Here is a 26026-nt window from a genome sequence, read left to right as displayed (position 1 = left end):
TTCCTTTTTATGGCTGAATAGTATTCCAATAATACCATTCATACTATATGAATAGTATTCCATATATATATATATCACATCTTCTTTATCCATTCATCTCTTGATGAAAACTTAGATTGCTTCCATATCTTGGCAATTGTAAATAATGCTGCTACAAACATGGGGTACATGTATCTTTTTTAATTAGCATTTTTTTTTCAGATATATACCCAGAAGTAGAATTTCTGGGTCATATGGCACTTCTAGTTTTAGTTCTTTGAGAAAACTGCATAATGTTTTCCACAGTGGCTGCACCAATTTATAGTCCCCCCAACAGTGTACAAGAGTTCCCATTTCTCCACATCCTCAACAACATTTGTTAATTATTTTTGATGATGGCCATTTTGACAGGTTTCAGGTGATACACCTCATCGTGGTTTTGACTTGCATTTACCTGATGATTAGTTATGTTGAGCATTTTTTTTTTTTTTAATGTGCCTATTGGCCATTTGCCTGTCTTCTTTAGGAAAATGTCTATTCAGGTCTTCTGCTCATTTTTTGATCAGGTTGTTTGGTTTGTTTGGTTCGGTTTTTTTGATGTTCAGTCATATGAGCTGTTTATACATTTTTGGATATTAACCCCCATCCATCACATCATTTGCAAATATTTTCTCTTATTAAGCAGGTTGTCTTTTCGTTTTGTTGATGGTTTCCTTTGCTGTGCAAAAGCTTTTAAGTTTAATTAGGTCCCATTTGTTTATTTTGGCTTTTACATTTTTTTATTTTTCCTTTGCTTTAGGAGACAAATCCAAAAATAAAATAGTGCAACGATTTATGTCAGAGAGTGTTCTGCCTCTTTTCCTCTAGGAGTTTTATGATTTCCGGTCTTACATTTAGATTTTTAAATTCATTTTGAGTTTATTTTTGTGTGTGGTGCTAGATAATGTTCTAATTTCATTCTTTTACATATAGCATTGAAAAGACTATCTTTTCTCTATTGTATATTCTTATCTCCTTTGTTGTATATTAATTGACCATAAGTCTGTTGCCCCCTCATCTTGATGTTTGATTTTGCCATAAACTCTGTTTGATTTGAAATCTTCACTTTTATATACCTATCACTTTTGAAATTTCCTATTCATATCCATGTGCTAAGTTTGGCTGAAACAGTCTTTTTTTTTTTTAAAGTAGTATTAATTTTGGATCTGTTATGGATAGAAAATATTTTTAGCTATATGGCATTTTTTCAGAAATTAAATGCTTGTCTTTGTAAAACCACCATAGTATAATCAGAGAAACATAGAGAGCTTGGCGGGGTTACCAAGACTGGCATTTCCTGAGTCGTAGATAATAAATAGATTTGTAGCAGAAGAGAAAGAAGCAGAAAAAGAAGTTTCATAACTCCTTTTTTATAAAATGCAAATTATTTATGTCAACATTATCAGAAATATTTTTGAAAAATGGGTCCTTGCTATCAAAGCAAAAGTAGCCCAAGTCTGTCAATGAATGGATTCATTTATTGATTTGACAGATATGGATTGACTGCTTCCTATGTGCTGATACCATAATAAGCCTTTTACACATGCTGTCTTATGTGGTCCTCACAGCAATTTATGAAGTAGGCATTGTACTTATCATCCCACAGATGATGAAACTGGGGCTCAAAGAGGTTAGCTTGCCTAAGACCAAAAGCTAGAAAGTGGTGGAGGTGGGGTTTTGAACCCAAGTCTGTCAGATCCAGAGCAAAGATATACTTCCCCAGTTTCTGTCCTTTAGATACAGCCCATTTTGCCATCAAACTTTATGTAGTTACCTTCTGTTGCCCCTTCTTTGGGAGCACATATATGTTTTCTCTTATGGGGCCTATGAGGTCTTAGATAGCCTTCAGTGGCTGCATATTGTTGAAACAACAGAATCAGCAAGGTTCTCACAAGAAACAACCTTGAGTCTACCATCTTTTTTTTTTAATTTAAGTATAGTTAATTTACAATGTTGTGCCAATTTCCGATGTACAGCAAAGTGATCCAGTCATACTATACATACATTCTTTATCTCCTACTATCTTCTATCATGTTCTATTCCAAGAGATTGGGTATAATTCCCTGTGCTGTACAGTAATCTACCATCTTTTATAAAGGAGTAATCTACCATCTTTTATAAAGCATTATCAATTCATTTTTTAGGGAGAACATAGTATCACTTTAAGGATTTATTGTTTGCATTTTGCTAATTATTATATGTCACATTTATGTGAAAAAGAAGCTATGATGATAAGCGCTATGTTCCCCATAGCTCTTCTCAAATAACTGACACCTTATATTTCTACATATTTACTTGTTTAAGGTCTGCCTTTCCACTTTTGAGCACTGGTTTTATCAAGGCAGTGATTTTTGTCCCTTCTGTTAACTGTGATATCTCTAGCGCCTCAAAGAATATCTGGCACAGGGTGGAGACACAGTGAAAACTTGTTAAATGAGCAGAATGAGATTATCTTTAAGATGTGATAGAGGGCTACATTTATATAACATTATATATTATAGAATATAACATTTATATATTATATTCATTTCAGATTAGGTTGTACTGGCACAGTTGGAGGTCATATGAGATGAAAAAATAATACGTACTATAATTCCAGGCACATTATTCATGATCCCTAAAACAAATTATAAGGTATTATTTTCTCTGTATTATCCAAAATAAGACTGAGTCTTAAAGGCTGTGCCCTCTTCCCCCAGCTTGACCAGTCTCTAAGTCTCAAGGTCTGATCTCCACATGATCCCTGAGGAGCAGGGCTTCCTGCCAGCCAGCACAGGAAAGGAGCAGATGACGAATGTTCTCCAAATTTCCACAGTTCTCACTTCACTTACGGGGCTGTCCAGATTCCTCCAGGGAGGTGGCCAGGATGTGTAAGGGTTAAGAGCCAGGCTCTGTACTCCGACAGACATATCTATAGGCTCTGTATTTGCTATGTGACCCTGAGCATAAAACCTTTCGGAGCTTTAGTTTCCTCATTTATAAAACAGGCTAATAACAGCAAATACCTCGAGGATTTTTATGAAGACCAAATGGGATAATTTACATAGAGTGCTTAGTTTAATGCCTGGCACGCGAAAGTGCTCAATATTAGCATTAAAATGTCAAACCTTCCAGACTTGATAATTAGTTTTTCTTACATAAATATAAAGATCACACCAAGTATCCACCACTGGTGCTAACAAAAAGCAGTGCAATATTTGTAACCAAGACAGTACATGTGTTATCAATTCTAAACCTTAAGCTGTAATATATTTCTGAGCCCTGAAATCTACTCTAAATTTGGTCTACTATAATAAACTTATAAGTGACTGTAATTGCAGTAATAATTATGATAGTAAGCACTAGCAGTTATTCTTCAGCTATTTCTTAAGGCATTATCCTAGGTCCCTTAGTTACACTATCATTAAACCTTAAATTAACCATCAAAAGAAGGCATTATCATCTCCACTTCACAGATAAGGAAACTGAAGTTAATTTTACTCTCTAGTTACAACCTAATCCCACTTGGTAACCACACGCTTCTAAAGTAAGAGGAGGGACTCTCAGGAGGCAGATGGTGTCGCAGAGGTGCAGGGTGTGTGGTAGGGGTGCGCAGCACCTCTGATAGGCTCATGAAAGCTGATTGCATACCTATCTTCCCAACTCAGTGCTCAGTGACTTCACACTGGTAGCTTGGAATGAGCACCGGTAGAAGTATTTACACTAGAGACATTGGCAAATGCTACAAATAGAAGCTACCACCCCTGCAGCTGGTTGTTAAACACTTACCAGCACACCTGCTGGAGAGATGGTCCCATTTTTGATGATTGCTCTGCTTTGGCTTGCCATGGAGTGGGCAATGCCTGTCACCAATTAGCAGAGTGCAATATCACACTCCCTGGTGAATTAGAGATGCTCTCAAATCATCATCCACATGCAGTGAGGCCGCAGGTTCTAGAATGAGGTCATTTTTAAGTAGTGATGAAGACAAAGGGACTTTGCTGAGAAATTCCTACGATAGCTGTGGCTAAATTTATTTATGGGGAAACTCTTATTGTTACATCTCATTGTTACTTTTTTTTTTTTGTCTTTTGCCTTTTCTAGGGCCACTTCTGAGGCATATGGAGGTTCCCAGGCTAGGGGTCTAATCGGAGCTGTAGCTACCATCCTACGCCAGAGCCATAGCAATGCGGGATCCGAGCTGCGTCTGCGACTTACACCACAGCTCACAGCAACGCCGGATCCTTAACCCACTGAGCAAGGCCAGGGATCGAACCCGCAACCTTATAGTTCCTAGTCAGATTCATTAACCACTGGGCCGCGATGAGAACTCCCATTATTACTTTTAATATACAACTCTTCTACAGGAAACTCCACTAGTTACTGTATCACCCCTAACCATTCAGATAAACCCCATACCAGGTGTCTAAAGACTGTTTTGAGCTTACACTAGTGGTTCTCAAAGTGGTCTAAGTTTTCGAAATGCAAATTTTCAGTCTCCTCCATAGACCTCTTGGATCAGAAAACCTGGAGATGAGGGAGATTTCATCAAGCCCTCCAAGTAACTTTGAACTACTAGCTTAGACTTTATGTTACCAGAGAGGCAGTGGCAGTGAAAATCTAGTAAACATGTTTAAGTTACACTGAAATATTCTATCCCATTCTTCTGAAATCTTGAAGCAATAAATATCCTATAAGAGACTCTCATGAAATGTTCTCTTGTATATTGTTTAAATCTCTGACACACTATGTATTCATCATGAGTTCTCCTGAGTGATACTGCATTCATTTGACAGATTGCAATATATATATCCTTTGCTGAAAAGGATTTCTAATACCCTGCCTTAAATTTTATTAAATAGGTGAAAAAATTTAAAAAAATTCTTTTAATACATATCCAGGGAAACACGTATGGTTCTGCTCCATCTCTTGTTGATCATCTGGCTGTGCAAACATGAGAAGAGTTCATCTTGTTACTATATTGACTGAATTAAAGCACTTCAAAAGCAAAGGTGGAAGTTGATTAACTTACAGAAATAGGGCTACATTTCAGGTTCACAAATGAAAAGGGGGGATAGGAGGAGGAGAGAAACCTTGAAAGGCATTTGACAGGGGAAGGTTGTGTTCCCCAGAGAGCCCTGTCAAACAGCTCTGTCGACAACAAAAAGAAGAAAACAAATAAATTGGAGGCTGTGTGAATGTCACGAGACTGGAATATAAATATGACATGGAGAGAAGTAAATACCAATAATTCACATTTTCACGATGTTTTAGGGTGATACCTTCTTGCTAGGCCAGAATGAAAAGGAAAAAATGATATGTAGGTAAATCTCTAAGACCCGAGGCCAGCATTCACTTTTTATTCCTCATGCCAGCCCTCAAAATGCACCACTGCGGGTACAACAGGCAGAATAACACAAACAAAGGCAAAGTGTGACAAGACTCAGGACTCACGTATCTGGAAACAGATTTAACATTCAGAGGATATTGCAACTCTGCTTAACTCTCTAACTCACAAGAGGGAAGGCAGCCTTCACTCTGAGCAGACAAAGGATATCTTTAGACAGAACGTGATATTCAAGACTTGGGTTTTCTCTTCTTGCTGAGTGGATTGCAGAAACATGGATCCACAAATAGGTTTAAAATAATGGTGGTTTTTTAAAAATCTTTTTCATTAAAACGATCATTTTAAGCTTTTCTTATCAACATAATTATCCATCTGTACCTGCGCTAAATCTTAACCAGATCTTCCAGGCCAGCTGTCTTTAGAGCACTGGATTTCCCAGGGCCACCGAGTTCTTGTCTGGCTTTGTGCTCAGGGACACCAACTGTCTGCCCCTGGTCCATTGAGTGACTTCTTGAAAATCTTACATAACTGCCTTTTTCCTGTTCCATGGGCCTCACCTCACCATATCCAATGGAAGCCCTGGCTCAGGATCCAGGCATGTGGTTCCAGATAGGCCTGGTAAGTATCACTACTCTTAACAAGAGCCCCCCCCCTTCCCCACCCTGGGCGGCCAGAACACCCTGTCTTCCTTGCACTCTCATGACCTGCCCACTCAGCAAATAAGACCCTTAATCTGGCGTGAGAAATCTGGTTTCCTCCCCATGGTCATAGAGCCTTCAGTTTTTATTCTTTTTAACAACAACTTTATTATGGTATGCTACATATATGATAAATTGCACCTATATTAAAGACTACAACTTGATGAGTTTTGACATGTATACAGCTAATGAAACCACAACCACAATGAAGATACAGATCATTCTTACCCTCAAAAGTTTCTGCCTGCCCTCTGCCTCTCATCCTCTCTCTACATCAGGTCCTGAGCCTAAACTGAACTGCTGCCACTATAGACTCATTTGCATTTTCTAGAATTTCATCTGGAATTATGCAATATGTATCCTCCTGCTTTCAGCTTCTGACACTCAGCATAATGCTTTTGAGATCATCCACATTGTTGAGTGTATGATATTTCGATGAAATAAATAAAGAAAAAAATGTAATTCTTTTAAATTTCTGAGTAGCAGTCCATTGTATGGATTTAATGCATTTTGTTCATCCATTCACAACGGATGGTTAAGCCCTCAGTTTTAAGTATTCAATAAATACTACTCTTCTATAAGTTACTCGCATTAGAAACTCCAAATATAAACTCTCTGATAAAGTGTCGTTTTAATATGCAAAGCTGTAGTTAAGAAAATGGTCATCCATCCCCATCCCAAAGCCTGTTGAGCCTTATCAGAAGGCCAGGAAATTAAAAGATGTTGGATTGAGGCTTTATGGCAAATATCCTATAGTCAGACCTAGGAGGCTCTATGGCAAATATCCTATATCCAGACCTAGAAGTGCAACTTTTAAAAATCTAAAAGGATAGTCAGTTTGATAAAAATTAGACATGTCATGGTGTACAACCAAAGTTGTAAGAAGTGTATTTGAAATACTTTCTGTTTAAAATATTCAGAGGGTTGGAGTTCCCATCATGGTGCAATGGAAACAAATCTGACTAGGATCCATGAGGACGCAGGTTCAATCCCTTGCCTTGCTGAGTGGGTTAAGGATCCAGCGTTCCCCCGAGCTGTGGTGTAGGTCACAGATGCGGCTCGGATCTGGCATTGCTGTGGCTGTGGTATAGGCGTGGCAGCTACAGCTCCAATTTGACCCCTAGCCTGGGAACCACCATATGCCGTGGGGGCAGCCCTAAAAAAGCAAAAAAATAAAAATAAAAATAAAAATAAAATATTCAAAGGGTCTTCATAAATGGGTCACTTCCTTGGCCCTAGACTATCACTGGGTGATCCAGCATTTCTGATGGTTTCCATTGCTTCAGGGGCTTATCTTTAGCTCAGACCTCTTTCCTGAGCTCTAGGGCCATGTAGCTGAGCTTTGAGTTAATGTGGACATCATCAGTTTCCATTCCCATTTTGCTCTTCCTCTTGTATATTGTGTCTTATTAAATGTGAACTCCATCTACTTGACAGCTCCCCCTCCTTCAGCTCTCACTTCTCTTTTTTTTTTTTTTTTTATTATTTTCCCACTGTACAGCAAGGGGGTCAGGTCCAGCTCTCACTTCTAATCAGTTCCTAGAGCCTTGGGATTCTTCTTCCTTCCTGTCACTCAAGCACACCTACTCTCTGTCCCTACTGCTACATGAGCTCAGGCATTCATCACTTCTCTGTAGATGGGGACAAGCCTCCTAGCTGGTCTTCTCTTTCCCATCCATTCTTAACAGCCAGAAAGACCATTCTTTCTTTTTCTTTTTAATTAAAAAATTTTTTGGCCACACCCACTGGCATGTGGAATTTCCCAGGTTAGAAATCGAACATGCACTGCAGTTGTAGCAAAGCTGGATCCTTAACCAGCTGCACCACAAGGGAACATCCAATATACTCATTCTTTTTCAGATTCTTTTCCCGTATAGATTATTACAGTTTTTTTTTTTTTTTTTTGGTCTTTTTGCCTTTTCTAGGGCCACTCCAGTGGCATATGGAGATTCCCAGGCTAGAGGTCTAATCAGAGCTGTAGCCACCAGCCTATGCCACAGCCACAGCAACATGGGATCCGAGCCGTGTCTGTAACCTACACCACAGCTCACGGCAACGCCAGATCCTTAACCCACTGAGAAAGGCCAGAGATCGAACCCATAACCTCATGGTTCCTAATTGGATTTGTTAACCACTGCGCCATGATGGGAACTCCTATTACAGAATATTGAGTAGAGTTCCCTGTGCTGTACATTAGGTCCTTGTTGATTATCTGTATTATACATAGTAGTATGTATATGTTAATCCCAAACTCCTAATTTATCCCCACCCCTTTCCCTTCTGGTAAACATAAGTTTATTTTTGAAGTCTATGAGTCTATTTCCATTTTATAACTAACTTCATTGTAGTATTTTCTTTGATTCTATGTATAAGTGACATGGTGTTTGTCTTTCTCTTTTGATTTACTTCACTTGGTATGAGAATCTCTAGTTACACCCGTGTTGCTGCAAATGGCATTATCTTATTTTTTATGGCTGAGTAATATTCCATTGTATGTGCGTACCACATCTGCTTTATTCATTCCTCTGTGGGTGGACGTTTCGGTTTATTTAATGTTTTGACTATTATAAATTGTGCTGCAATAAACACTGGGTGCATGGATCTTTTCAAATTACAATTTCTACAATATATGCCCAACACATGAGTGAGATTGCTAGGTCATATGGTAGTTCTATTTTTAGTTTTGTAAGGAACCGCCATACTGTTCTCCACAGTAGTTGTACCAATCTATATTTCCACCAATAGAGTAAGAGGATTCCCTTTTTCTCCACACCCTCTCCAGCTTTTATTGTTTGTAGACTTTTTGATGATGGCCATTCTGCCTGGTATGAGGTGATACCTCATTGTAGTCTTGATTTACATTTCTCTAATAACTAGTTATGTTGAACACCTTTTCATGTACTTTTTTGTCATCTGTGTATCCTCTTTGAAGAAATGTCTATTTAGATCTTCTGCCCATTCTTTTAATTGGGCTGTTTTTTTGTGTTTTTGTTTTTGTTTTTTTGTTTTTTTGTTTTTTTTTTGATGTTGAACTGCATGAGTTGTTTGTATATTTTGGAAATTAACCCCTTGTTGGTCCCTGAATTTGCAAATATTTTCTCCCATTCTGTGGTTTGTCTTTTCATTTTGTCTTTTCATTTTGTTGTACAAAAGCTCTTAAGTTTAATTAGGTCCCATTTGTTTATTCTTGTTTTTATTTTCATTACTCTTGGAGGTGGATCTAAAAAGATATTGCTTCAGTTTATGTCAGAAAGACCATTCTAAAAGGGAATACTGATCACACAATTCCCTTGCTTCGAACATGCTAGATTGAAAGACAAGTCATTTGTGACCTACTTCATGTCCATCTCTGTAAGCTCATCTTCTGCTATTTCTTCTCCCATCCTCTGCACCAAAGCTATTGGAGTTTTTAAATGTTTACTCTGCATTTCTACATGCTTTTGTACTTACTAGTACTCTCTCTACTCTTCCCCACATCCTTCTCCTGCTTACCTTTCAAAATCCATCTTCCTCCAAGAAGTTTCCCCAACTTGCCTTCAGGTTAATCATCCCTTCCGTGTATTAGAGCAGTCATGGTCCTAGTACTTACATGGCATTGTACCTTCACTCTCCTGTCTTTCCCCACTGGACTGAGAGCTCTTTGAAGGCTGAGACGGTTTTTTCACCTCCCAATTCCCAGAACTGTGAAAAGAGCCTGGACTTAAAAAATGTTCTATTGAATGACTAAGTGAAATACTCTAGAATGAGGTTATATGTTCCTGTGCAACTTCTTGCTGGAATGCAGGCTCAATTAAAGCTACAAAGAAGGAGATGCTACAGATGTAGAAAATTTGTTCAAAGAAGGTAGAGTCAGATGTTTAAGAAACTGGTCTGTGGGCCTGATTGTTGGAATGTGTCTCTCATAAAGACAAAGGGGAGAGTCTTGGCAATTGCCAACTTCACAGCAGCCTCTAGGGACAAAGACAGTCACATGGGAGAGAGCCCAAACCCATGCACCTGTGGACAGATGCTGACCAGGGAGCCCAGGCACAGGCTTAGGGATTTAACAGTCCCCACAGAAGCAGGTTTAGAAGCCTCCATCTGATTTGTTGGTAACAGACAAAAAAGGAAGTCTTTCTTTGATTGTTTCAATGCTGTAAATTCTTAATTTGAAAATATAGAGTAAGCCCTTCAAGGCCTTATCAAACTTATACCTCAATTATATATATATATTTATTTATTTATTTTTGTCTTTTTAGGGCTGCACCCATGGCCTATGGAGGTTCCCAGGCTAGGGGTCAAATTGGAGCTGCAGCTGCCAGCTTACATCACAGCCACAGCAATGCTGGATCTGAGCTGCATCTGCGACCCACACCACAGCTCACGGCAACACCAGATCTTTTAACCCCTGAGTGAGGCCAGGGATAAACCCACATCCTCATGGATACTAGTTGGATTCTTAACCTGCTGAGCCACAATGGGAGCTCTCTCTCTATATTTTTAATTCCAGATATATTTTTAAAATGAGGTTTATAAAAACTTTATAGAGTCCCTGCTGTGGCACAGCAGATTAAGGATCCAGAGTTGTATCTGCAGCTGAGGCTTCCCTGGCCTGGCTCAGAGGGTTAAGGATCCAGCATTGCCACAGCGGTGACATAGGTAGCAGCTGCAGCTCGGATTTAATCCCTGGCCCAGAAACTTCCATACGCTGTGGGGGCAGCCAAAAATAAAAAAAAAAAAATTAAAAATAGGGAGTTCCGGAGTTCCCATTGTGGCACAGTCGTTAACAAAACTGACTAGTAACCATGAGGTTACGGGTTCAATCCCTGGCCTTGCTTAGTGGGTTAAGGATCTGGCGTTGCTGTGAGCTATGGTGTGGGTCGCAGACACGGCTCACTCAGATCCTGAGTTGCTGTGGCTCTGGCGTAGGCTGGTGGCTACAGCTCTGATTAGACCCGTAGCTTGGGAACCTCCATATGCTGTGGGAGTGACCCAAGAAATGGCAAAAAGACAAAAAAAAAAAGGGAGTTCCCATCATGGTTCATGGGTAATGAACCTGACTAGGATCTATGAGGATGCAGATTCGATCCCTTGCCTCATTCGGTGGGTTAAGGATCCAGCATTATCATGAGCTGTGGTATGGTCTAGGGTTCAAGCTGGCCCTAGGGGTAAGCTATGAATATGGCCAAACCAGCCATCTAATGACTTGCAGGTGACTCTCAGCCACACTTCCTACATCCCTCTCTAGGAAAATTGGGCTTATCAGAAAGTGTAATTCTGTTGCTTATGTTTTCCATACTAATGTAGAACTTAGCAACATTTAAGGTTTCTAAAGTTGAGTGTGAATAGATATGCTTTGAATGGAAACTCTAAATCACAGTGTAAGAAACTCCAGTGCACTAAAGAGAAAATCAAATGGAATATTTTATAAAACACATTTTCTTTATCTATTCATTGGTCGATGGACACTTAGGTTGCTTTTACGTCTTGGCTATTATAAATGGTACTGCTATGAATATTGGGCTGCATGAATCTTTTCAAATTAGAATTTTCCCTGGGTGTATATATATATATATATATAAAATATTACTCAGCCATAAAAAAGAATGAAATAATGCCATTTTTAGCAACATGGATGAACCCAGTGGTTATCATACTAAGTGAAGTAAGTCAGACAGAGAAAGACAAACATCATATGATATCACTTATATGTGGAATCTAAAAAATTATGTAAAAGAACTATTTACAAACTGGAAGTAAACTCACAGACTTAGAAAACAAACTCATGGTCACCAGAGGGGATAGCAGGAATTGGGGAGATAAATTAGGAATTTGGGGATTAGCGCACAACGCACCGCTATATACAAATTAGGTAAACAGCAAGGACGTACTCTATAGCACAGGGAACTATTTTCAATGTCTTGTAATAACTTATAATGACAAAGAATCTAAAAATATATGTGTATATTTATGTATGTACAACTGAATCACTTTGGTCTATACCTGAAGCTAATGCAACATTGTAAATTAACTGTACTTCAATTTCTTAAAAATTTGATTTTAAAAAATCAAATATATTTTCTCTCCAAGTTACTAAGCCTCCTGCCAGCCTTCTTTCAGTCAGGTGTACCCCTACTTTCTGTCACTGACACTCAAGAACTTGGAGATGGCTTTCAATTTCCCTGGCACCAGCATCCTTCCATCAGTCATGCAATAGCCAAAATGTATAGATTTTACTTTTTCTACACCTTTCCTCTCACCTCTTTCTCAGCCTGTGCCCAGCACCATCTGAGCTCTGGCCCACCTGATAGATGAATCTTGCTTAGATTAGTAAAATAAGATTCTCATCAACCAACTAACACCACTGCTCATTTTCCTGAAGTGAATTCATTCATTCATGAAAATAAATTCTGTCATTCCCTTGCTCAAAATTTTTCAAGGGAGTGCCACTACTTACTAAACCAGGTCTATGCCCCCAGATTTTCAACCTCTCTTTTCTGCTCTGTATTTTGTTATTTCAACCATGGATACATGTTTGCTCGTCTTTCCACACAATTCGTACCTGCTTCACCCAAGCTACCTGGTTTGAGGGCTGGTTCCATCTTTTACTAGATTTGTGCTTCTGTTCCCTCGTTTATAATATGAAGCTCATAACAGCACCCACTTCATAGGGTTTTGTACTGATTACCAGAGGGAATCCACCCCAAGAAGAGCCCCAGCATAAAGTTTTCAGTAACTATTGTTGATTATTATTATCATCATCATCTCTTTTAAGGACCATTTCAAATCTGCCTCTTTCATGAAGGCTTTTATTTTTTATTTATTTATTTATTTTTGTCTTTTTGCCATTTCTTGGGCAGCTCCTGCGGCACATGGAGGTTCCCAGGCTAGGGGTTGAATCGGAGCTGTGGCCACCGGCCTACACCACAGCCACAGCAACATGGGATCCGAGCCGTGTCTGCAACCTACACCACAGCTCACAGCAATGCCGGGTCCTTAACCCACTGAGCAAGGCCAGGGATTGAACCTGCGACCTCATGGTTCTTAGTTGGATTCGTTAACCACTGAACCATGACGGGAACTCCCATGAAGTCTTTTTTAATTGCCCAACTCAATGTTATTTTTTTCCTCTTTTTTGTATTTCTCTGAATAGCATTTGACATACAATGCCCTGCCTTAAAAAAAAGTGTGTGCTTATCACGGCCTGGACTGGACTGTACACTTACTGAGGCTGAGAAAATTTTGTTCACCATTCTTTACACCGAGGTACCTTGTAATACCTGGCACATCAAAATGACTTAATAGATACTGGCTAAGTTGAAAGAAATTGATTTTCCTATTTTTAAAACTCTGTTCCACAAGCTGAGAAAAAAATAGCACATAAAGATAAGCAAATGAACACCTTGATAACAAGAATATCGCTGGTGAAAGACATTGAGATGGATGTCGTTAGAATGCACGGCTTGCCCTGATAACATCCTTTTGTCCCCGTTCTCCATTGCAGGTCTGCTTAGTGGCCTATCTTGGTTTGTTTATGCTCTGTGTCTCATATCAAGTTGACGAACGGACATGTATCCAGTTTGCTATGAAAGTAAGTTGTCATTTCTCTTTCTTTTTTTATCGTGGCATAGAAAGAAATACAGGTACAAAATAAAGGAGGGCTTTTTAAGGAATAGAATATCTGATTATTCTAGAAATGGCATTTTTAGGCAGCCAAAAAATGTTTTAGGAAGCCATTCATCCAGACCCCAAAGGTATTGCTGATTTTTTTTTTTTAAAGTCTTAATTTCCATGAACTAGATTGGCATGGAGCATATGAAGTCTGTCCTCCAATGCCCTTAAAAGGAATATTGAAAATTCATCAGTTCAACAAAGCACTTGGCCAGGGAAAAGGTGTCTACATCAGTGCCACTTCCCTGTCTTGGGGGGTTTTTAGAATGTTTCAATAATGAAGCAGTCTAAGTGTATTTCCCCTTGTAGGTGGGATCACTGAGTCAGAAAAAGTACATTGGGTGCATCCAAATGACTGTGCCAAGAGTCTGAGGACAAAGGCGGGAGTCTGGGATATGCATGGTTTAGCAAGTGTATGTGTCTTTCCTGTGTGTGCCTTTTTTTTTCTGTTAGAAACGGTGCATTTGGTTGGAGCCAATTCAAGTGCACAGCATTTTCCACTGCACAGTAAAATCTGCTCCAAAGGGAAACACAGACACACCCTTTTCGAGTTTAGGGAGATAAGCACTCCACTCAGCCATCAGAGCTAGCAGAAATCCAATTCGTACATTTTCTTTCAACTCCTGCAGCAGAGAACAAAAAGCTTTCTGTAATGTTGTAGGGCCTTTTTTTGCTTTTTGTCCACTCACATTGTCTACTTTTCTTCTACAAGAAAACGTATAAAAACTGGATACTCCTTTCTTCACCCAAATAAGAAGGCATAAGGCATAAGAGTAAGTTAACTATATCATTTGGAAATTATGAAGATGCAGAAAATAAGATGTTAGTGTATTTTAGTATTTAGGCATAAATTCTATTGATATAAAAAAGCACTGTGCTGATACATACATACATACATATTTAAATCATGTTGTGAAAGAGTAATTGGTGAATAAAATATGCAAATTATTTTCACTAGCAAAAATCCCAGCTACACAAAATGTATGGTAGATCACACAGAAATTAAAAAATAGCTCTTATGTGCATAGAAAAAAAGAGTCATCTGTGAGTGATGGGATTATAGCTCCATTTTGTATTTTTTTTCTTTAATTTTGAAAGGTCCTCCAATAGTTAGATGTAACTTTTCTAATTTAAAAATTAATGGATGCTATTTTTTAAAAAAAACTAATAGAGTCAGAATTTGGGTGAATATGCCCATACTTGGAAATTTTACATTTTCTGTCTGATGGTGTTTCTTAAAAGAAGGCCAGATAGGAAGTTCCCTGGTGGTACAGTGGGTTAAGGATCCAGCATTATCACTGCTGTGGCTCAGGTTACTGCTGTAGTGCCGGTTCCATCCCTGGCCCAGGAACTTCTGCATACCATGGGTGTGACCAGAAAAGAAAAAAAAAAAAAAAAAAAAAAAAAAAAAAAGACCAGATAAAATACTACATGTTCTCATGTTCCTTTTTTTGTAGAGCTCTGACTAAACCGTAAGGCTTACTGATGATTTAAAAAAAAAAAAAAAAAAAAAAAGCAGCTCTAAAGCCTAGTAAGAAATGGCCTGTTAAATTACAGGAACTTCATTCATCAGGTAAAAAGAGCTCCAAACTAGGTTCATTAGTTTAAATACCCTCTTCCCCCTCTCCTCCATGATGCCAGGAAAAAAGCATAGGCAATAGCATCACCTTCATAGAGACCCTCCAAAGCCATCTGAAGGTCTGCACTTAAAATAAGGAGCAAGGGGGAGTTCCCATCCTGGCTCAGTGGTTAAGGAATCTGACTAGGAACCATGAGATTGCGGGTTCAATTCCTGGCCTTGCTTAGTGGGTTGAGGATCCCACGTTGCCATGAGCTGTGGTGTAGGTCACAGACACGGCTGGGATCCCACGTTGCTGTGGCTCTGGCGTAGGCCGGTGGCTACAGCTCAGATTAGACCCCTAGCCTTGGAACCTCCATATGCCTCAGGAGCGGCCCAAGAAATGGCAAAAAGACAAAAAAAAAAAAAAAAAAAAAAAAAAAAAAAAAATAGCAAGGACAAAAATAAATAAATAAAAAAAAAGTCACTGCCAATGTCAGCCGGATTGAGAATTCCCCACTAGGAAGATCTCATTAGCTACTTTTTTATCTTTTTCACCTGTGACAGACATTGACAAATACAGAGACACTTTTCTCCTGAATGTGACCTTTAGCCATTCTTGCTGCCAGCTCTCTAAGGCGCCGGCTATATTATCTTCAGGTCGAAAATGAGCAATGAGCTTCAGTCAATCTCCAGGTTTTCCAAAGACACAGGTTATAGGGACGTCCATTGTGCTCCTCACATCATTTGGGGGGACGGAATAAAATGTAGTATAGTGTTTCTCACTAGCAAAACTGAATTTTAGGGCTTACGTGTTGATATCCTGGCCCAGGTTTGTCGGAGAATGTATTTCTTCCTGTTGAACGCCCAGATAGCCAGGACAAGCAATCCAGGAGTGATGACAGCATCTCACTGCAGCCTGCGCTAGCGCGCGCAAGCGCTCTCCCTCTCCCTCGCTCCCGCTCTCTTCATTCCCTTTCCTTACAGACAATAGCCACGGGGTCTTGAGTTTTGTGTTGTCTCTAGCTAGCAGTCTTCTCTGGCGGCCCTTTGGCAAGCCCTGGAAGCCGTTGGCGCCTCGCATCTTCCTCCCTGAGCTCTGCTCCTGGGCTCCGCGAGCCATTCGGCCCCGGATTGGGCTCCTACCTATCCCCGTGGCCCTGTTTTCTCAGGGCTCACCTTGATGATTTTCAGAAACGTGTCCGATTCGTGTGCTTGCAGAAACACTCCGGGGCACATTCCCCTATGAGGGCCCCGAAGGCGCAATCGCCCGGTACCCATAACCGGGAGGCCCCTGGGCTGCCGCCGCCATCTCCTCCGCCATCTCCTCCTGCTCTTCGGGCAGCAGAGGGGACTTGCCAGTCCTGCCACCAGGAAGGTAATTAAATCGACGCCTCACTGCCCTCCTCCCGAAGTCACCGAACGCTGAAGCGGTGGCCGGGTACCAATCAGAGGCGATGAGCGCGGGGCGCCGCAGTTACATAAGCGCCGGGGGCGCCGCGCCTCCTCCCGCAGCCCAGCGCCGCCCGCCGTCCGGCCTGACACGGGCAAGACGGATGCGTCCCGAGCCCCGCTGGTATCAAGATGTATTTGCTCGCATTCCCAAGGTCACCATAAACACTTTCATTGATAGTTTATTCGTGCCGTGTAGGTAAAACACGCCACTTGATTTTAAATTACAGATTCAAACCCAGATGCTTGTTGCTGTCAGCTGCGTTAAAAGCCTCGAAGGAAAAATTGCTACAGCGCTGCAGAAGTAGCCCACAGGCTTTGGCGGATCAAGGCTATATTTATGTCTTGAGATGGATAAGAAACTTGATTCTGTGTCTCACTCTTGTTTACTTGGCCTGATGCTCTCCTGCAGTGGGAAAGGCGGAATCACAGGGTGTGAGATAATGCACCAGTGAAAATGTATTCACATTTAAAGGGGCAGAGGGGCATGGCTTTTGTTTCTGCTCTTGAGGCTTCTAGCATATTTAAGAGGCTCAGTTACAACTGAGCAATCTCTGTGTTTGTGTAAATGTTTGCATCCTTTCTACAAGCCAAGTCTGCATTGTTGCCCTCCAAGACAAAGCCAGTAGGGATGATATCCTAAAAGTCCTGAGAACTGACAGCTCTTTCAGGTCCACTAATGTGTTTATTTCTTTCACAAATACTCAAATAGTGCTACCTTATACCGACCACTGTTCCTTTACACATATCAAGTCTTTTGATTCTTATAATAATCCCATGATGTAGGAGCTACATGAAGAAACAGAGGTGAACATGGGATTGATTCGTTTGCCCAAGGTTCATAGTTAGGGAGGGAAGAATCAGGAATCCAACTCAGGTGTTCTTTCTCCCCAGTCCATGCCTGACAGCACCACCCAGCCCTGCTGTGCACTTGGTAAATGTCTTGGACAAATCTTTTGATCTTTGAGCCAAAAGGCTATTTTTTAAAAATAGACAGAACTCTCACTTTAGCGAATGGATTTTTGTGATGATCGTGAGAGAACTTTTTTTTTTTTTTTTTTTTTTTGCAACTATTCCAGTTATTTACAGATTGAGAATGAGGGATTCTTGTCTTGGTTTCAAGATAGTGCCCCAATCAATGTTATAGAAATTCTTTATCTAAGGATGTGTATATTGGAGGTAGGAGGGTTATGACAGGACCGCCTCAGTTCCATCCATTGATGGCAATAAATGTGTAGAGAGAACTCCAATTGGGGCCATCGTAAGTTGATGACTCTCAGGTAGGAAATTATCCCTTTAATCTGGGCCTTCCTGGCTGGTAGAGTCGCCAGAGCAAATAGTTGCCCGTTCTGAGCTGCCTGCACTGGAAAGGCAGCTGCCATGGGCAGGCGTGCAAAACTCGGCCAGCACAACTTAATGTGGCTCTTGGCATCAAGAATTTGAAGTCAGTCATCAAGCCTGAATATTTAAGAATAACCCCAAATATTTCGTATGTTCTGCCCCAGTGGTTCCATAAAATAAATCTGTAATTTTTAACCTAAGAGGTAAAGTTATGTTTCACATAACTGTAATTATGAAAATATGGCCACTGAAAATTTGGGGGACAGGCAGGACCAAGGTGATGCATTGTCACAAATTAAATATGGCCTTTTAAAAATTGTAAATGGTGCCACTGTGTGTTTTTCTGGTTCTCTCCCTCCAAGGGAGACTGAATATGTTGAGTATGTTATTCTTATGCCCCTGAGATAGATGTTTCAGCAAACTTTCATAGATGAAGAAACATGAATTATTGACAGTCATTCAAAAGATTTGAACATAAAAAAGCGAGTGTGTATGCTTAAGGTGTCTTTGATGAGACCATCCAGAGAAACCCCTATACTCTCTGCTTGTGCAGCCATATTAAGACAAAAATGTCTTTAACCAGTTTTGCTCTTTTCCTGTGCCAGTAGTTAAGTTTTCCAGCAAGCCAGCTGCACACTTCTGACACCAATACACATACACACGCATTCAAGAAAGAAAAAGTAAATTTTTAAATATTCTATATTAAAACTTGAAAACACTTGAAATGGTCCCTGTGTGGAAAGTCATTCATCTGGAGGATACATTATGTGTGTAAGAAGGCATACATATAATCTCGTATACATGTTTGTTTGCTTGCTTTTTTGTTTAGTTGCAGGTAAAGGCAAGGGAAGGGTATAATCTTTTAAAGGGTAGCTTTAATCTGAACCTGGTTGTGACTAATCTTTGAGTTCACATTCACCGCAACTGCTCTACAAGCAACTTCTGACCGTGGGAATATAAATCTTGCACTAAGAACTGGGTTCAGTCCACTAATCCCAACAGCTGGGGACTCTCTTCCTTATCTAGATCCTCAATAAGCCAGACCCTTAAGAGAAAAGTTTCCAGTAGGGAAGTCTAATCACCAGAGGATTTCTTGTTCTCTAAAATGGTTTGTATAGTGGCCATGTCAACAAGCACTCACAATTGTTGATCAAAATATTTCCGATGTAGGGTAAATGTCTGAGTTGCTCAGGGAGTCCATGGTTCTTTATTAGCAGAGTTAGACCTTTCACCAGACTTTTCCAAGCCAAGACGAATGCATAAGTCTGTTTAGAACCTTAGTGGCCAAAGGACCATTTGTGGTTTCTTTCTATGCTCAGGAACTACCTGGTTATTGGTTGACTTGGGACTTGAAGGTGATAAAGCTGGCATTAAGTCACCTACCTTTTGGAGCCATAATTTTTTTTTCCTCCCAGCAACCTCTCCTTGGGAATGTTGGCATTCCTGGACACAGTTTGGCAACCACTCCATTGAACATAGTCTTTTTTACTATCCCATGTTGCTAGTTGACCAGTCATTGCCAACTTTTGGCCAATACAGTGTTTACATTGACGAAACTTGGCTTCTGCTTTCTAGTCTTGTTTCAATCTTTATATCAGCAGCTGTTAATGTCAAAACAAACACAGCACGCCTTTCAGGGATGGTCTCTCGGGTTTGGGATTCATCTAAGCTGCCTGCTACCTCCGTATACAAACATCCCCAAATCAAGCTAATACCATTGGCTCAATTCGTGAAAAACACCCAACATCTGTATGACAAATGAAAATACCATCAGAGCTCCAGGGCTGCTCATGAATGATCCATAACAAGCCACTGCCATGTCTTAGGTACCACGTTTCTGAGGAGAGACAGCCCCTGCCTCAGGGAACTTCCTGGGAGAGAAGAACATCTTTTCCTCATTAGCTTTGTTAATATTCATCCAACATTCTCTGTAACTGGAAAGGTTTTCTTCTGCTTTCTTGCAGCTCTTGTACTTTCTGCTGAGCGCCTTTGGCCTGATGGTCTGTGTGCTGGCCGTGGCCTTCGCTGCTCACCACTATGCCCAGCTCACCCAGTTGACCTGTGGAACCGCACTCGACGCCTGCCAGTGCAAACTGCCCTCCTCAGAGCCCCTCAGCAGGACCTTTGTGTACCGGGATGTGACTGATTGTACCAGCATCACTGGCACTTTCAAACTGTTCTTACTCATCCAGATGATTCTGAACTTGGTCTGCGGCCTTGTGTGCTTGTTGGCCTGTTTTATGATGTGGAAACACAGGTACCAGGTCTTTTATGTGGGTGTCAGGATGTGTTCCCTGACGGCTGCCGAAGGTCAGCAGCCAAAGGTTTAACATTCTTGCTGAGAGATGGGAGAGAAAACAGCACCCTGACTAGCTGAGATTCAAAAAGAAAAAAAGAAAAGGAAGGGAGAGAAAATGAACTTTTGACAATAACTAATATTTGCTGTTCTAAATGAATATTTTTCTATTTTTTCAGGAAATGAAAGAACATTTCTTCAGGTTTCCATAGTGTTTTTAAAAATTCCCCAGATCCAAAGTGACTTAGGGATATTAAAGGAAGATGGTACAGGGGAAGAATGGTCTAGATCTAGCCTTAGAGTCTGGAGTCTATTCCTAATATTCATTTTATCTGTTACTTATATAATCTTCTTCCCATTCAGTCTGATTTGGATACATTTGGGCACACTTGCTACCTTGTGTGGAATCTCTCTCCAGGCTGTCCTACCTCCTGCCATGAGCATCACTACAACTCAGAGAAAGGTAGGGGTCTGGAGAGAGCTGAACAGCCAGGGTGATTCTGTTTTCTCTGGCAGAGATGTCTTCAAGGACTGAAACAGCTTAAAAGAGCAGAGTAGAAAAGGAAGAGAATTTGCAAAAAGCTACATAATTATAAACACCTGGGCTGGGGCGGCGGCCTTTTCTCCTCCTCTCTCGTAGTTTGAATCTGTAAGCAGACCACTTGCTAAATGCTTTAGATGATTGTGTTTCTCCATAATTGCAAGTTGGTGGTAGTTGTGTTCTTCATGATGTAGAAGGTTTAAAAATAATTACATTATGCTTCTATTCTATCATCTAAAACAAATCATTAAAACTAATTCCTAGCTAATTGTTCCTTATAATTATGCTCAGAAGTCTATTTAATGAGTCCTGGCTGCACTTACGTGGCACCATCGGTATTAGGGGAAATGACTCTCACAAGAGAGGAGGCTTCAAGATTCTTTCTTCGGAAAGCCCAGCTTTACAAAGGAGAAAAAAATTTTTTTTTTATTAATAGCTCAGGTTAAAAATACTCATTTAAACAAAAACAAAAGCATTTGTAATGGGAAATTTTATACAAATAGCACATTCGTGATAGGTTGTGAAGTATCTCTTGGCAGCTAAATATTTTTGAGGAAGATTGGGTAATGCTGATGTGTTCCATTCGCAAAACTCTATCTGATATGAAATCCTGTTATTAGTTTGTATGCACAGTCGACTAGAGACTTAAACTAATATTTTGAAGTCCTTATTTGAACATTTGGCCATTGATTCAGAGGGTAGTTTTTGTTTTGTTTTTAAGTGACTGTAACTTAAAATGAGCACAAGTACCCTATGGTGGGAGACTTTTCTTTCTAATTATTGTTATCATTAAATTTGGAACAATATCAATGTTTTAAGGTAGGGGCTTAGAATGCAAATTCACGTAGCATAAATGTTACTAAGACGTTTCTCTATGCGTATACTCTGCTAAAAGCAGAAACTCAAGATAATAATTGAGCTTCACTTGCATATTGCCTACTGCTCTATTTTATTAATCAGTCAATTTCACTCTAAAAGAAAATCCTTTCCTTGTTGCCTTAACAGTTAGATGAATAATTCCATCAGCTGTGATGACAGTGTCAATTATTTCATGATATAAATATCCACATAAAAAGGGAAATAAGTTAGTTGGAGAATCGTAAATATTTTTATGCCCCCCAGATAAAACACCTGATTAACAGATGTTAAAACCTTTTAATGTATTGTCTTGCTTTAAAAATGGCCTTCCTACACACTAGCTCAGGCCAAAAATACACATCTGGGAGCTTAGTGGCTGAATCTGGAGCAGAGGTTCGATCACACACAAAAATTACATCAGCGAGATACCAAGCCTCCTGATAATGACCTGAAAAATACTTTGGGCCCTGTTGGAAAAAAAAAAAATTCCAATAACTGAATCCAGTTTGATTTTGACAGTTTCTTATATAAAAAAGAAAATAACTGTCTGTCGTCTCTTCTTTAAAGAATGAAAAATCAGTGCTTCAGTGCTAATTACTGTGGATCAGGCGCCATTGGAAGCACACCTTGAATACCTTGACCAATTTTTTTATAGCAAATACTACACATTCTCTCTATCAGAAAATTAAAGTCTACACAACACTAAGGTGCTCTATGCTCTGCAAGTGATTCACAGGGTATTTTAAATGGTAGAATAACTCTAGCTTGGGTGCTTCCTTTTTCTAAATAATTCAACCAGTAAGAACTGCCATGATGTTAAGTTAGAAAATAATCAGGAATATATATATATGATGAGCATACAATGAGGGTTTTGCAATTGTGTGATTAAATCATCCTTAAATCCCTAAAGGAAGAAGAAAAGGCATAAATGAAAGACAGAACAAAAAATACAATGAAAAAATTAAAAAGGAAAGAAAGAAAAGATTTCTGTTCTATAAACTCCCTGTGTATTGATACATGTGAGAATTGTGTTGCATGAATAACAAACTGCTTCAGGCTAGATTTGAAGTATTTTGAGGTTGTGTTTTGCAAATATTGAAGTTACAGTAATGGCAACAGAAAAGGAACAGATACACAGCTTTACACTTAGCAAAATGTTACATTTAAAATCTGACAAGGAGCCAAGAGGGTGACTGTCTCTTCTAAACCATAAAACAGTAAGATTTGCTCAATCCTCCTCCTCTTCCACCTCCTTCAGGAGAATTAAATGAATCAAGACTTGGGAAGGAGGGGGAACAGCCGGGACTTGGCAGCACTTGAAATAGGAGGAATACAGCAGCCGAAATGTGCAGACTTTGTAACCAAGCCCACCAGATCGGTCTGTGCCTTCACGTGACCACCATCTGTGCCTCCCTTGCTCTATCCAAATTTGTGTAGGCAGCTCCTTGGAGCCATTCCTAAAAATATAGCTGCACCAGGCCCTAGAAACTGTAGTCAAGCAACAGGCTTAACTTTTTTCCCTCCTTAAGTTAAACCTCCATACAGTTTCTTTGGAGGGTTTTCCAGCTGCCAACGTCGGGTGTGTTCTGACAGCGAGAACCCATTATATGTGTGTTTTCTATTTGTGTCTAGGACATCAGAATCTGTTCATATTCTTGTACTTCCTCTCTTGCATGCATGGTATCCGGAATATGTTTATAGGGGTTTTTTTGGTTGTTGTTGTTGTTTTTAGTAAAGGGTGGGGTAGGGGTACCCAAGGGTTCAGCAGTAGAGCGGTTAATGATAATCTGAAATCATGAAAAGGCAACTTAAAAGTTGCCCTGAAAAACCAATCACATCCTATCATGAAGCATCCCTTTACATTTTCTAGTAATTGTCATTGAACCATTGCTGTAAAGGCATCCATTTCTGTAAATCACGCTGGCCCTCAACTCTTACTGTACTTGAAGGACTTTATCATGTTTTTAGATGTACACTGTCTCTTCAGGGTACTGCTACAAAGAGCTGATGTCCACATATATTCACTCAGAGTAGAAACATCCATTTAGATAAAGGCTCAGTGGAGCAGCCTGTGACATGGATACCTGGGTTGGTTTCTTCTAATTTTCTAGTATTTTATTATCTCAAATGATTATCCCCTTCAAAAATATTGGCTTGTACTTTGGTATCGTGGTCTTGTTCTTCTGGCATTGAGGGTATTATGAGCAGAAAACAAAGTGTTTCCTACATGTGTGAGATGGTTGTTTTTAAGGGGATGTATATAATGCAGATCTTCTTTGTTAATAAAATGTTCATAATCTCTGAAAACTCTGTGTTTGGATGTACTTTAAAGTGCTGGTATGTTGCATGTGAACCGGTCTACATACAATATCTCAGCTTAGTTTTTACTTCAGAACGCTGGATTTGGAATAGCCAAGGACTAATATGAATGTTGACTTATTTGTTCCGGGGACGGTCTCTATTTTAGTCTACTGCACCTATTGTCAAAGTCAAGGTTGTAAATGCTGCCCAGGCAAAAGGGAGCCTGAGCTGGAAAAAAAATTTGCAAAAGATCCTTGGAATGCTGATCTTTATTTATTATCTATTAATGTCAAGTAAATTTGGCCTAAAGAATGGGATCAATCCATGTCCAGTGTTACCTGCTCAATCATATTAGATATTTAATTATATAGAAAAACAGATGGCCTATTCCATTTCAGATTGGAAAGCAAGGGCTGCTTCTTACCAACTCTGAGGCAATTTAAATAGTCGATTATACCTTAAAATGCAATGGTTCTTTTTCTCTAATTTAGTTAGAAAAGCTTGTTGAATGCCAAACGGAAGGGAAAACAATTTAGGACGCATACGCTGAGCAGAACTTCCTATCTTAGTGTTAAGGCTGTAGGTCCTAGGGTTGGAAATCTGATTGCTACTTTCTGGCTATGTGACTTTGGACAAACCATTTAGGCTTCTTTTTGCTTTTTTTTTTTTATTTATTTTTTTTTTTATTTTTTAGGGCTGCATCCTCAGCATACAGAAGTTCCCAGGCTAAGGGTCAAATCGGAGCTACAGCTGCTGGCCTCCACCACAGCCACAGCAACACAGGATCTGAGCTGCACCTTCGACCTACGCCACAGTCACAGCAATGAAAGATCCTTAACCCACTGAGAGAGGCCAGGGAGCCAACCCACATCCTTGTGGATAGTAGTCTGGTTTGATACCACTGAGCCACAACGAAACTACCAAACTATTTAGCCTTTAGTTTCTTCATTTGTTAAGTGGAGAAAAGCATAACTGCCTCACAGCATCATGGGCAAAGGGGCTCATAGAAGGGGCTTGAGGAACATTTGGTTTCCTCCTCTCTCAGCTACAAAGCTCTCTTGTTAATTCAGGCTCCTGTCCCCATATCCAACCAGAAAAGGGGCTCTGCTCTGCTATCTCCTTCTGGGACTTCCTTTTCATAAGCCAGAGCCATTATCAAATGGGCCTCACATAGAAATTCTGCTTTTAAAATAAGTGAATACCAACTCTTACTGATAACGTGCATGGGATCATGTGCTGGCTGATCCCTAGCTTTCACTTTACACATCTGGATGTTTCTTGAAGGTGGTCAACTTCTCTGAGCTCTTCTCTCAGGCAGAAGTAGAAGCCAAGACATTTTTCCTGATTTTCACAGCCTTTTCCATTTAATGTAACAGAAGTATGTTTGACTCCAACTTTTAAAAGTGAAACTTTACTGAGCTTTGGTACATTGTCAGTCCCCAATGGTAACAATCCCTCATTTATTTAAAAAAACAACTGCCAGAGTTCCTGTCATGGCTCAGCAGAAACAAATCTGACTAGCATCCATGAGGACACACGTTCAATCCCTGGCCTGTCTCATTGGGTTAAGGATCTCCTGTTGCTGTGAGCTGTGGAGTAGATTGCAGACGTGGCTCAGATCTGGCACTGCTGTGGTTGTGGCGGAGGCCAGCAGCTATAGCTCCGTTTTGACCTGGGAACCTCCATATGCCACAGGTGCAGACCTAAAAAGACAAACAGACAAACAAACAAACAAAAAACCCCAAGCACCTTTAATATGCTTGACTCTGTGGATCACTGATTTTCATTCAAGAATCCTGTACTTTTGAGTATAGTCAGAAAATACCAGCTGGAGCTTCATTCTCTAGGCTGAATAGGAAAACAGTCATATATATCTTTAAATTTGTGGCAAATTTAAATATTGAAGTTACACAGCCCAAAATATACTTTTTTCCCCTTGATAGAGTCTATCTTTATAGTTCATGACAGATTATTATGTTATTTTATC

General features: G+C 40.0%; 1 protein-coding gene across 1 annotated transcript in view; it reads left to right on the top strand.

Annotated features, from left to right (window-relative positions):
• SSPN (sarcospan) overlaps positions 1-24045 on the top strand; it is a 43065-nt gene extending 19020 nt beyond the window's left edge. The window contains exons 2-3 of the mRNA XM_003126415.4: positions 13526-13612; positions 20008-24045. Of these exons, the coding sequence (XP_003126463.1) occupies positions 13526-13612; positions 20008-20373 (453 nt within the window). The 3' untranslated portion in view covers positions 20374-24045. The remainder of the gene's footprint in view (positions 1-13525; positions 13613-20007) is intronic.

This window comes from Sus scrofa, chromosome 5 (genome assembly GCF_000003025.6).
Source record: "Sus scrofa isolate TJ Tabasco breed Duroc chromosome 5, Sscrofa11.1, whole genome shotgun sequence".
Lineage (NCBI taxonomy): Eukaryota > Metazoa > Chordata > Mammalia > Artiodactyla > Suidae > Sus > Sus scrofa.
Note: the sequence above shows the minus strand (reverse complement) of the source record. Positions and strands in the feature narration are given on the sequence as shown.